The sequence below is a fragment of the Aedes albopictus genome, chromosome 2, assembly GCF_035046485.1.
Source record: "Aedes albopictus strain Foshan chromosome 2, AalbF5, whole genome shotgun sequence".
NCBI lineage: Eukaryota > Metazoa > Arthropoda > Insecta > Diptera > Culicidae > Aedes > Aedes albopictus.
The window spans coordinates 395,479,246-395,492,767 of NC_085137.1; the positions used below are offsets into that span (position 1 = coordinate 395,479,246).

A 13,522-nucleotide genomic window follows, 5' to 3' on the forward strand; every position below is an offset into this window, starting at 1 on the left:
AAGCTGGGTAAGCTGAATTCTTGAGTTCGCCACGGTTGAACCGTGCTCAAATCTGACTGGCGACAAGATAGTGATCTCGTAGTTGTAACAGCCCTGCCCTCTTCGAACATGGCCAAAACTCGAATCCGTAGAGAATATATGATCTCTTTAGTACGACTCCTGCCACTGCCCACGCCACGACGTCAAGATCCAGAATAAAGAATTCAAATCAACGATTAAAAATTCAACGCTATAACTACGACTCATCATCGATTGTACCAATTCTCAGACTTGGACACGCTTGGTAGGAATCTTATTCCCTCTGTCACTTCAGCATAGACGAATGTTCTGGCGAATCACCTCGCGCCTCTTATGCCGCGTCGCTCTTCGTCTTCTGCCACCACTAGAGCTATGGGCATCATGCTCGCTAGCACGCATACCGCACGGGCTGAAAAAACGCGATATGCGTGCTAGCGGATATGATGCCCAGCGCATAGCTCTAGTATTGGCAGAAGACGAAGAGTGCTTCGAGCGACGCGGTATAAAAGGCGCGAAGCGAATCGCCAGAACTTCGTCTATGCTGAAGTGGTAGAGGGAATGGGATTCCTCCAGCAAGGGTAGATGGACACACAGGCTCATACCAAGCGTGTCCAAGTGAACGAGCAGTCCTCCCCATCTAGGAGCTTGAGTTCAACGGGTAGTCTAAGTATTAGTCAGGACCCAAGTCTCCAGGGCAGAGTGAACAACTTAAGGCAGTATCTGGTGGAACCCTTACTATGTATTAACCCTTCAGGACGCGCGCTGTTGTAAAAATTACAACAATACTTAAAAACCTCGCTCGTCGTATACAGCGCGAGCGCGATGCAGTTTCGGTTGCTTGATGGCGCGCGTCCTGAGCATGAGCATGAGCATGATATGACCGTACAATTCGTAGTTGCTACTCCGTTACTGACCAGAACAGTCAACATTGCACAGGGAACCAAAAGGAAGGGGCCTGGGTGTAGCTTTCCATCCTCAATGTGCAACTTTGAAGATTAAAAACTTTATATTGTCAGTACCGGCGCCGGCCACGTCCTTACGGTCATCGGGGACGGGAAGGAATGTTAGTGTGACATCCGTTGCTACTAGAGACCGTGTGTACCTCCGCATCCCCACGGTTATTGCTTGATGGCGCGCGTCCTGAAAGGTTAAAGTGTACTCATGTATGCTCCCCCCTTCTCGAAGTCATCCCTAACGGGCGTACCGTGAAGGTAAGGAATATATATAATGAATTTTTGGTGGGTCGATCCCCACATAACCCGAAGAATCACCTCTGATCAGTAGATTTTCTTATTCTCTAAAAAAACCTCTCAGAATAAATCGATTTATGAGAGAGGTTTACGATAGAGAAGTGTACAGAGATTTTGGCGGAGAAGCACGCAACGCGAGCGGTAATGCTGCAGTATGGGACCCGGAAGAAAGTGGAACATTACACACGGAAGTGGAAGCAACAGAACAACCTGTTACGGAGCAAGAAGCGCCAGATGTGTCGTTCTCAAGAAACACGGAAGTTCCACCATAAGCTCAGCGCATCCCAAAACGGCTTCGTTCCGCTAGCCGAAATGTGCCGGGATAAGGTCGAAAGCCGCTTGATGGGCCAACATGAGGTTATCGAAAGGTGGAAGCGACACTTCAATGGACATCTAAACTTTGCGGAGAACGCATAACGGCAAATTACGTTATTCAGTGTTCAGGACAACTTTGAAGAATGCTGTCTTCGGCATCCCAGAAGCAACCTTCAAAAGAAATCCTTCAAAAGAATCTTTAGGAAATATTCTCAAAAATTCTTTACCAGGATTTTTCATTCTTTGTATAGTATACTAGCTGTCCCCGGCAAACTTTGTCTTGCCTACTGCGTTTTTTTACGTTTAAAGCTTCTAGCTAAGACGAAGTCCCCGGTAAAAATTTATGGAAGATCGATTTTCAAAAACTCTCAATTTTTCCATGATTTTTGCCTCATAAACCTTCCTTGGGTAAAAACTAACAGAACAAAACTAAGACGATCAAAATCGGTCCTTCCGTTCGCAAGTTATGCGCGGTCCCACGTATGCCACTGCATTTTTATATATATAGATTATAGTATTTTTTTATATGTGTTTGTATGTGGACAATTGACGGTCAAACTACTAATCTTCCAACAAAACACCAATGACTTCTCAATGTTTCAGGTGGAGAATTACCCCATCAATTGTGAATGAAGGGCTTTTACCTTATGATTTTATCTAAACATTTGACGTTAACAAATAACGTTAGGGTTGCCCAATGCACACGCATGTCAGAGTCGTGAAAGAGCGATGAACACATTTCTGTAACTTGGTATGTAGCTTCTTGCAAGTGAATGTTCCCATCCCTGGTTATGGATCGTACAGAGATGAACCAGCCACGGGCTGAAAGTCTCTTTAATAAAGATAATAAAAAAAAAATATGGATCGTTCGGGGTAATAGAACTGGGGTAATGTGAAAGAGTTGTGTTTTAGTGCCCATACAAATAATATTCCAATCCGTGTCTCCATATTTGCAAAGCGATGCCGACCATCTCCATATTTGCAAAGCGATGCCTTTCTAATTAGATAAACTAAGTAGACAAAACAGGTAATTAAACCAATTCCATTGATATAAATATCAAAATTGAGTCTCTAGAGCGTGAAAACCTATGCATGAACAGGTTTATTCATGGTTTAGCAACCCAATTAATTTCATACTACACATTCATATCAATAGGGTGATTTTGAATCATCTCGCAACCATGTGTAAATAGAATCTCACAAAGCGTCATCCGTATCGCAGAAAACGCGATAACCGAGGAGGAGATGCAGACAATATACTCTAACAGCCTTTCGTCTGGATCATCCTTGATCTTGCATTTTGCTGATCTTTATGTGTACAATAAATTTGACCCACAGAACGATTCATCCATTCACGAATGATTAATTCGAATTGTCACCTGACCATTACGATCGACTGACAAATAAATAGGTAGAGAAGCTTCCAATAACTACTGTTCACAAAGCAAGATCAACCGCCGAAGTCAAGAGCACGACGCATATTTAGGTAGGTACGTCGTACGTGCATTTGGTCGTTGCGCTGAAACAGTTCCAGGGCCAACGAATGGAAGTGCAAATTCAAAAAGTGCGTGAACCGCCAAAACTGCAACAGCTACCATCTAGGTACCTGAATAACTAGTATGAAACATGTTTGTAGGGTGTAGCTTATTCAAACTAGATTACCTTCATGATGACCGATCATGATATTTCATAGATCACATACTGATAGCGACTGTGATTCAGCAAATTGTTTATGCTCAACTGTTGTTTGTCGCGTTTCGGAAGTGTTTGCATGATTCATAAATTCTTTTCTGGTTACATCCAGAATGATCCAATATGCGAATTGATTTATCAGGTTTCGGTCAACATTCAAACATCAAACATATTTTCATAGGAGTCATTCACTCGTACTGTTTGTATGATCATTAAACATTTAGGTGATAGCGCCTATTTTCTTTAACCTTTCAGTAGTCGCATCAACTATCAATTCAATAACAAATTTTGAAAACGACGTATAATCAATGGTGTAGCATTGATTATACGTCGTTTTCAAAATTTGTTACGGAATTCAGCTCTTTAACGTCGATATGTGCACAGAAAAAAAAAAACGTAACATTGCCAAATTTGCCTCAACCACGAAGATAGGGTAAAAGCACTAGATTTCGTCTCTAGTCTTCGCCCCCTCCATATAAATCGCAATTTTTTATGTATGAAGTGGCGAAGATTATTGCAGAATTTTATGGGGGCGAAGTCTAGTGTTTTTACCCTATTTAAAAAAAATGAATTAGTGCGTTTTGCAATACACGCAGAAAAATGGCGCTTGTTTAAAACAATAAAACGCATGGTTGATTTTCAAATTGAGAGCATGAGCATGAGCATGAGCATAGATGACCGCACAATTCGTAGTTGCTACTCCGTGATTGACCAGAGCAATCGAAATTGCACAAGGAACCAATGAATAGGGCTTGGGACTAGCTTACTATTCTCAATGTACACAGGTCGAGAGCTCTCAACTTTAATAAGGTCAATAACGGCGCCGGCCACGTCCTTACGGTCATCGAGGATGGAAGGGAATGTTAGTAAGACAAACGTTGTTATAAAGACCGCGACTCGCTGCATCTCCACGTTTGTCTCAGGAAGGAATTTTTTGTTAGTAGGGTAAGGTACATTGTCAGTCCGGAAGTCACCTATGGTTGGTGATATGATTTGACAATGGATCAATATACACAAACCGCCGTTAACAACCGACCACTTTTCGACGCAAGAACTAGCCAAAAAGAAAATTCGATCGCGCGTCTCCACTCCACTAGGGAGCAGAAACCTTTAGTCTATTCCACACAGAAATACACTGAACGCGACTCACTTGTCGGCGCCCGGATTTTTTCTCGACCGGCGAACCCGAACTAACATTTTTCACTCTTTTGTGTAAATGCAAAAAATGAAAGAAAATATTTATTATCAACTAAAAGTGTATTGGAAACTAGCGCCGAAGGGAAGCGAAAAATTCGGAACCGACTCAACCACGGCGCGCGCACACTCGTCCCGTCGTCGGAGCCCCGCAGAGAGAAGAGAAAAAAAATCGCAAAAATCTAGCAAAGCCAGCGCGCGAAACTTTGCTGCTGCCGAACTACCGCATACTACTGACTGCTTGGCGTCCCGTCGTCGGTGCCCCGCAGAGAAGAAAAAAACATCGCAAAAATCTAGCAAAGCGAGCGCGCGAAGCTTTGCTGTTGCCGAACTACCGCACACTACTGACTGCTTGGCGTCCCGTCGTCGGTGCCCCGCAGAGAAGAAAAAAAAAATCGCAAAAATCTAGCAAAGCGAGCGCGCGAAACTTTGCTGCTGCCGAACTACCGCACACTCATGGTTGATTTTCAAATTGAGAATTTACTTATTCCAAAGTTATATTTAATTGTTTTAAAGACAATTACACCGTCTTCGACCTTGAGGCCTCTACAGACTGAACATTACTAACATTTGACAACGGACAACACATATAACATTTTCATTTAGAGTTTATCGATAAATACAACCGATTACCATCATTTCATATAATGTCAAAAATTTCATTTGTTTCAACAAAATAAAAACCATAAACATGGTCCGAAAGCACTCACACATCTATAAAATGCTTAACCCAACATCGCCACAACGAAGAAGGTGTAGCAAATCCATCACGCCAACTTTCAAGTGCAGCTTTGGCCGTGATGGATAACGCGCAGGTACTCACGACAGCATCCACAAAAAGTTGATCGGTTTCGCCTTTTTTGTCTTTTTTTAGTCGTTCTCCTCCCCATCCGCTTACCGACGCTCTAAAAATAGATTTCCGAACTGCCGCAGCTGCTGCCGTCACCAACACAATCACATTCCGGGTTTGTTAGTGGCAAAAGTGCAGTCGTTTGAATCAATCCATTATTTCATGTTGAAAATACCATATCTCTGTTTGTTTTAACAAACTGTCAAAAATTTCGACAAATGAAAATATTTGTATTATCAAACAACAGAACAGTTCAGTTTGAACTAGAAATCAGTTTGTCGCTATAGTAAACTGAAAAATCGGTTAATTTGAACTAGAATTTAATTGTGTTTACAATTTATTTTTCTGCGTGTAGGAGTGAGCATAGCATTCACCTTTTATTGATCTCGTTGCACAACGTAATGTTGTGAAACATACTCGTTTTTTTATACCTAATTCTTCCCATGATTTCTCCCGGAGCTATTTCTTGAATATATCTATGATTTTTTTCCTAGAGGCTCAGGAGCATTTTTACATCCAGAAGTTTTCCCGAATTTGCTCCCAGTGTTCCTTCTAAACATTTTCGGCATTATTTCCAGGATATCTAACAGAGTGCCTCCAAGGATTTTTGGAGGAGTTTTTCGCATGGTCTCTTCAGCAGTGCACAGTTTTTTTTTGGGGTTTTGCGAGATTTCTGCGATCTTCCTGTAATTTCCTCCAGAAAATTGACAGAAATTTATTTTGAATTTCTTACGAGATTTCCCGTTAGTTATCCCCGGATTTAGCTTAGAGATTTTCGGAGTTCCTCCTGGAATTTACCCGAATATTGCGCGCAAACCCCAAAATTTTATTCCCCCCTTTGGGTTTCCGAGCCGAAGACCCAGCGCCAGATTCGGCGACAAAGAAAACTGACAGCAGTCGCCGGACAGTTGGCAATCCTGATATTTGACGGCGGCCGCAAATGGGAGTGGATTGTTGTCACGCAAATAGATCTTTTCGCTGAAAATGCATGTGTATTGAGTTATAGCGCATTTAGTTCACCACTGGACTATCGCACTAGTTTTCACGAGTGCGAAAACGCTAATAAAAGTGCGCGATTGCATCAAATCAACTCGGTGTCTTCAGAGCACTTGTTCTCCATAGATTGAAGAAATAGTGCGCCGAAGACATCAACCTGATTTGATCGAGGATTTGATGCAATCGCGCACTTTTATTTACGTTTTCGCACTTATAAAGTCGCAGTTCGCAGTCCAGTAGTGAACTAAATGCGGTATATTGTTGACAGATTTTCTGCAGTGTTAGTGTGAAATCCAGCGATTTTCTGTATCGCGTAAGCCTTCGCTGGAAGAAAACGTCATGTTGTTCAGCGAAGCAAGGAAAATTTTCAGTGAAAAAAGCAATACTAGTTCTCGGGATTACGGCCAGAAATTTTTCCGAAATCTCTGTTTTCTCAGAATTTCTTTCCAAAATTTCGCCAATAGTTCTTTTTGAACTTTATCACGAGTTTTACCATGATGCCTTGGTATATACCTTCAGGAATTTCTGACAAGAAATTTCGTAGATTACCGCAGGGGAATTTTGAGAAAAAAACTGTTGGAAAGTCATGGAAAGAACTCCGGGAGCTAGTGATATCTCTAGACACAGAATTGCGGGACAATTTCCGACAGGACTTTCGGAAAGAACTATGGGAGTAATCCGGGCAAATTTTCTAAGGTATATCTCAAAAAGACCACTGCAAGGAATCCTGGAAAAGCTTGGAAAAACCTCTAAAAGTAATCACGGAAAGAGAAAAGTCAGCAAATGTTTTTTTTTGCAGAAACCCAAAAAGGAAGCAACCCCTGAAAAATCCAAGATGAATCATGATGAATTCTGAAAAACATCCCGGAAACTACACCGCAAAGATTTTTTAAGAGAAATTCTCGGAGAAACTCCGAAAGAAATCCTGGAAGACTTACTTACCTTACCGATCAGGCTAAGGCCGGGGTGGCCTCTGCTGTACATAGTAGCCGTCTCCATTCCACTCGGTCCATGGCTGTTTGTCTCCAGTTCCGCACTCTGCGTAGGGTCCGCAGAACGTCCTCCACTTGGTCGACCCACCTAGCTCGCTGCGCTCCACGTCTTCTTGTACCGGTCGGATGACTCTCGAGAACCATTTTAGTCGGGTTGCTATCCGACATCCTGATGACGTGACCCGCCCACCGTAGCCTCCCGATTTTCGCGGTGTGGACGATGGTTGGTTCTCTCAGCAGCTGATGCAACTCGTGGTTCATTCGCCTTCTCCAAGTCCCGTCTTCCATCTGCACTCCGCCGTAGATGGTACGCAACACCTTCCGTTCGAAAACTCCAAGGGCGCGTTGGTCCTCTGACCGGTCTAATCAGCGTTTTGTAGATGGTTAACTTCGTGTTACGGCGAACTGTATTCGATCGTAGAGTTCTGCGGAGTCCAAAGTACGATTTCCTGCCACAATGCGCCTCTGAATTTCTCTGCTGGTGTCGTTGTCGGCGGTCACCAGTGAGCCCAAGTACACAAATTCTTCAACCGCCTCGATTTCATCACCGTCGATATAAATTCGGGGTGGCGGGCGCGCTGATTCCTCCCTGGAGCCCTTTGCCATCATGTACTTTGTCTTCGACACATTAATGACTAATGCGATTCGTCTGGCTTCACTCTTTAGTCGGATGTACGTTTCCGCCATCGTCTCAAATTTACGAGCAATAATATCAATATCATCAGCGAAACCAAGCAGCTGAACGGACTTCGTGAAAATCGTTCCACTCGTGTTTATCCCCGCTCTCCTAATTACACCCTCTAAAGCAATGTTGAAGTCGAAGACAAAGTACATGATGGCAAAGGGCTCCAGGGAGGAATCACCGCGCCCGCCACCTCGAATTCATATCGACGGTGATGAAATCGAGGCGGTTGAAGAATTCGTGTACTTGGGCTCACTGGTGACCGACGACAACGACACCAGCAGAGAAATTCAGAGGCGCATTGTGGCAGGAAATCGTGCCTACTTTGGACTCCGCAGAACTCTACGATCGAATAAAGTTCGCCGTAACACGAAGTTAACCATCTACAAAACGTTGATTAGACCGGTCGTCCTCTATGGGCACGAAACATGGACCCTACGTGCAGAGGACCAACGCGCCCTTGGAGTTTTCGAACGGAAGGTGTTGCGTACCATCTACGGCGGAGTGCAGATGGAAGACGGGACTTGGAGAAGGCGAATGAACCACGAGCTGCATCAGCTGCTGAGAGAACCAACCATCGCCCATACCGCGAAAATCGGGAGGCTACGGTGGGCGGGTCACGTCATCAGGATGTCGGATAGCAACCCGACTAAAATGGTTCTCGAGAGTCATCCGACCGGTACAAGAAGACGTGGAGCGCAGCGAGCTAGGTGGGTCGACCAAGTGGAGGACGATCTGCGGACCCTACGCAGAGTGCGGAACTGGAGACAAACAGCCATGGACCGAGTGGAATGGAGGCGGCTACTATGTACAGCAGAGGCCACCCCGGCCTTAGCCTGACCGGTAAGGTAAGTAAAGCAATGTTGAACAGCAAGCACGAAAGACCATCACCTTGCCGAAACCCTCTGCGAGATTCGAAGGGACTCGAGAGTGTCCCTGATACTCGAACTACGCACATCACTCGATCCATCGTCGCCTTGATCAACCGTGTCAGTTTATCCGGGAATCCGTATTCGTGCATAATCTGCCATAGCTGTTCTCGATCGATTGTATCATACGCCGATTTGAAATCGATGAACAAGTGATGTGTGGGCACGTTGTATTCGCGGCATTTCTGCAACACCTGGCGGATGGCGAACATCTGGTCCATTGTAGCGCGTTCACCCATAAATCCAGCCTGATATTGCCCCACGAACTCTCTTGCAATCGGTGATAGTCGGCGGCATAAAATTTGAGAGAGTATCTTGTAGGCAGCGCTCAGTAGTGTGATCGCGCGGTAGTTCCCGCAACCCAACTTGTCGCCCTTTTTGTAGATGCGACACACGATACCTTCCATCCATTCCTACGGTAATACTTCCTCCTCCCAAATCTTGGTAATGACCCAGTGTAGTGCTCTCACCAGTGCTTCTCCACCGTATTTTAGAAGCTCGCTTGGTAGTTGATCTGCTCCAGCGGCTTTGTTGTTTTTCAACCGGCCAACCTCCTCCGCAATCTTTTGGGGATCAGGGGCCAGAAGTCTTTCGTCCTGTGCACATACTCCTAGATCTGTTACCACGCCACCTTCGGTACTTGCAACGTCGCCATCGAGGTGCTCATCGTAATGCTGCCGCCACCTCTCGACCACCTCACGCTCGCTCGTGAGAATATTCCCGTGATTATCTCGGCACATGTCGGCTTGTGGCACGAAGCCTCTGCGCGAGCGGTTCAGCTTCTCGTAGAACTTTCGTGTGTCCTTAGCGCGGTACAGCTCTTCCATCGCTCCGCGATCTCGTTCTTCCTGCTGGCGCTTCTTCATCCGGAAGACTGAGTTCCCTGTTCCGCGCCTGTTTGTAACGTGCCTCATTCTTCTCGTTTTTCAACTGTTCAAATTCGCCGTCGTACCAGTCGTTTCTGTGATTGTGAGTCGCGAAGCCTAGTGCTGTAGCCGAGGTACTACCTATGGCGGATCGGATGTCCCTCCAGCCATCTTCAAGTGTAGCTGCGCCAAGCTGCTCTTCCGTTGGTAGGGCCACTGCTAACTGCTGCGCGTAGTCTTGAGCCACTTCTACGTTACGCAGCTGCTCGATGTTGAGCCGCGGCGTTCGACTTCGACGCGTAATGATAACTGTCGAAAGTTTTGAGCGCATGCATACAGCGACTAAGTAGTGATCCGAATCTATATTCGCACTGCGGTATGTGCGGACATTGGTTATATCCGAGAAGAATTTACCGTCGATTAGAACGTGGTCCATTTGATTTTCTGTTTGTTGGTCGGGTGATCTCCAGGTGGCTTTGTGGATATCTTTGCGGGGGAAGAAGGTGCTTCGGACTACCATACCACGGGAGGCTGCAAAGTTTACCCATCGCTGGCCGTTATCATTCGATACGGCGTGCAGGCTGTTTCGCCCGATTACCGGTCTGTACATTTCCTCCCTTCCTACCTGCGCGCAGACATGGGCTAAACACCAAACCGTGCCGCACCGGTGGCGTGTTTGCCCGTAAACACACCACCGTGTGTGTTCATATCACCACCTTCGTTCAGCTTCTACTGATGAACACGCAGTGCGACTGGCGAAACACTCGTGTCGGTGTTATAACTCGAGCCTCAGTTTCGGCTCCGTGTTTCAGTTTTGGTTGGGCACGGAGGCCGAGTGTTTCCGATTGTATAAAACACCAAAGCAGTGAGCTCGGCAGAGTGCGTGGTAGCTTGGCTGCATCAGTGCCACTGAGTCAGAAGGGACGAGAAAGACACAAAAGGAGCCGCCAAGTACTTCACTCTCGTCGTCGACCAACAGCATTTGCAACTGGTGCTGGAGAATGAACGGCAACGAGCGCTTGAACTCGCACGAGTGTTTTGCTTAATCGGAAACACTCGGGCTCCGTGTTACCCGAAGCGTCAAACACCGTGCCCAGTGCCTGAGGACCGCCACCGACACCGGTGTTGAGCCAGACACGGTGCGTGTTCGTTCTGAAACACGGATAGCTAGGTGGTGGCTTGACACCCACGGTGGTGTGTTTGAGCATCGACTCCTCGTGCAGTGCAGTGTTTGGACATGTCTGCCTGCGCGTTCATGTCGCCGACAACGATTTTTACGTCACGCGGCGAGCAGCCATCGTATGTTTGCTCTAACTGCGCGTAGAACGCTTCTTTCTCGTCATCGGGTCTCCCTTCGTATGGGCAGTGGACGTTAATGATGCTGTAGTTGAAGAAACGGCCCTTAACTCTCAACATGCACATCCTTTCGTTGATCGGCTGCCACCCAATCACACGTTGTCGCATCTTGCCCAACACTATAAATCCTGTTCCCAGTTCATTGGTGGTGCCACAGCTTTGGTAGAAGGTAGCCGCTCGATGCCCACTTTTCCACACTTTCTGTCCAGTCCAACAAAGTTCCTGCAACGCCACGAAGTTGCGGGGATGTAGTTCGTCGTAGATTATCCTGTCACATCCTGCGAAACCTAGTGACTTGCAATTCCATGTTCCAAGTTTCCAATCGTAGTCCTTATTTCGTCGCGTGGGTCTTTGCCGATTGTATCGAGTCGTGTTTTCTCCTATGTTATTCACAATGGGGATTTTTACGGGTGGCTTATTGGGCCTAAGCCAACACTCCTGTCTCGCCGGAGGGCCATCGTGCCAGTTCTGTTTAACGTCCCAACCAACACTAGGACGACCACGCTGATGGGTCTACCACCTTGGATCTAGCTGGGCGTGATGCAGCGTTTCTTACTCAGCCGCTGGATGCCAGAACAGACGCTGTTTGAGCCGCACCTCCTTGGTGAACAGACGCTCGGGTCGTACCTCCTCAATCTAGCTGAAGTCAGAAGGACAACAGTGCCCAGGCTGCACTACCAGCTAAGCACACAACTCTTAGCTGGCGGTCTTTGTCATCGCTTGACCCGTGGAAGCATGAGGTAGGAACTTGTGAGGACCAGAGCTATGTTAGACGCTTTCCTTATCGACTCACCGTTTTGCAGCCCCCCTAAGTCACCCACCAAATGTTTTCATTCGAGGCCAGCATAATTTATTCTGATGATCGAACATTGATAGTGAAAAAAAAGCAAAACAAATATTTGACAAGTCAGAAGATGGTTTTATTTAGAAGGTTGGATCGGGGATACGATAAAACTATGATACAACCCGAAATCCTAAGCCAGTTCGCATACGAAGTCCTGTAGATCTTTATAAGATTGGGCCAATTAGCCAGAACGTGGGCCACAGCAGGCATATAAGAGCTCGAGAGGAGTTTCAGCCGGCATCAATGGTTTTATGGTTGGGGTTTTTGAATCGCTAAAAAATTTCGATAAAATCAAAATTGTTACTTGGGAGCAATTTATCCAAAACTTCATCATCGTTTCAAAATTCGAGATAGTTATTTAAATTCATTTAAATTCCCTTTAATTGACTTAAATATATTTATGCTTCGAAGGAAAGCAACCAAATGGCTTCTGGGCTCGCATTTCTATCGAATAGGGCTCACAGATAGCAATCGTAGTAGCTGTGATGCAGGCTATCAAAATACCAACCATGTTGTGTGGGAATGCCCCGAATTCGGTATTGCCAGATCCGATGTATGTGCATCCCTCAGGGCCCGAGGGGAACCAGAAAAGGAGGACATTAGAGATGTGTTGGGTAAACTTGATCTTGAGTATATGAAGCTTGTGTACGACTTCTTGAAAAAAATGAGAATATTTTATGCCATTTTCGAAAAGTTACAGCTAGTTTTTTTTATTTTTTTTTAAGTAAAAATTTTACCTGTCCCAGTTATTTTAAGTGTCCCCTGTATGCCCAGGGAGTCGAGAAAATTTTTCCGACAGGAACGGGAACGCCGTCTCCGGATTGGCGATCCATAGCCTTAACCATTAGGCTAACTCACAGAGAACAGACATCCAGGCTAGAACAAATTTCATTCAGAAAGTTGTGTAAGGATTTGAATCTTCACTTGAGTAAGGTTGCAAACCAATACACGATGAAAACGAAATTAACCGATTGCAGCGCCACGATGTTGCCACTTGTGTTGCCGATTGGAAATGGCCGTTAAATTCCTTACACAGTTTCGGAACTGGACTTGGATGTCTGTTCTCTGTGGCTAACTGGAGACCCCACAACTGTCGGTGTATTGTTTGTAAAAGTTCTTCAAATAACCTGAAACATCTTCGAAGGCATCATTTAAATCCAAAAATCGTTCTCGAGCTCTAGCGTGCGCAGTTTTTTTTCCTTTTTCTCGCTCATTCTCTTTGATAAACACAAGAACGAGCGAGATGAAAGAAGGGGCTAGTGCCCCCTCTTTCATATTTATCGAGAGTGAGATAAAAAGAAAAAAACTGCTAGAAGAAGAAAATAAAATTCATACCCCCTTTTCAAAAGAGTTGATGACAAAGTAATGTAACACTACGTTTACGTTTGAATCTTTATTTGAAATTATTGGGAAATTTTATAACAAATTATTAATGACAGCTAACCAATATCAACATCAAATAACACTGAACAGCTATCAAGTAAACCCGGCTCATCCAACGGGCTATCGTGCTCCAACCGTCTCATCTGCTTGCAACC

General features: G+C 45.3%; 1 protein-coding gene across 1 annotated transcript in view; it reads left to right on the forward strand.

Annotated features, from left to right (window-relative positions):
• Positions 1-6,552: 6,552 nt before the first annotated feature.
• Positions 6,553-13,522, forward strand: part of LOC115253479 (KAT8 regulatory NSL complex subunit 2) — a 598,461-nt gene continuing 591,491 nt past the window's right edge. Inside the window, exon 1 of the mRNA XM_062853254.1 lies at positions 6,553-6,568. Within this exon, the coding sequence (XP_062709238.1) occupies positions 6,564-6,568 (5 nt within the window). The 5' untranslated portion in view covers positions 6,553-6,563. The remainder of the gene's footprint in view (positions 6,569-13,522) is intronic.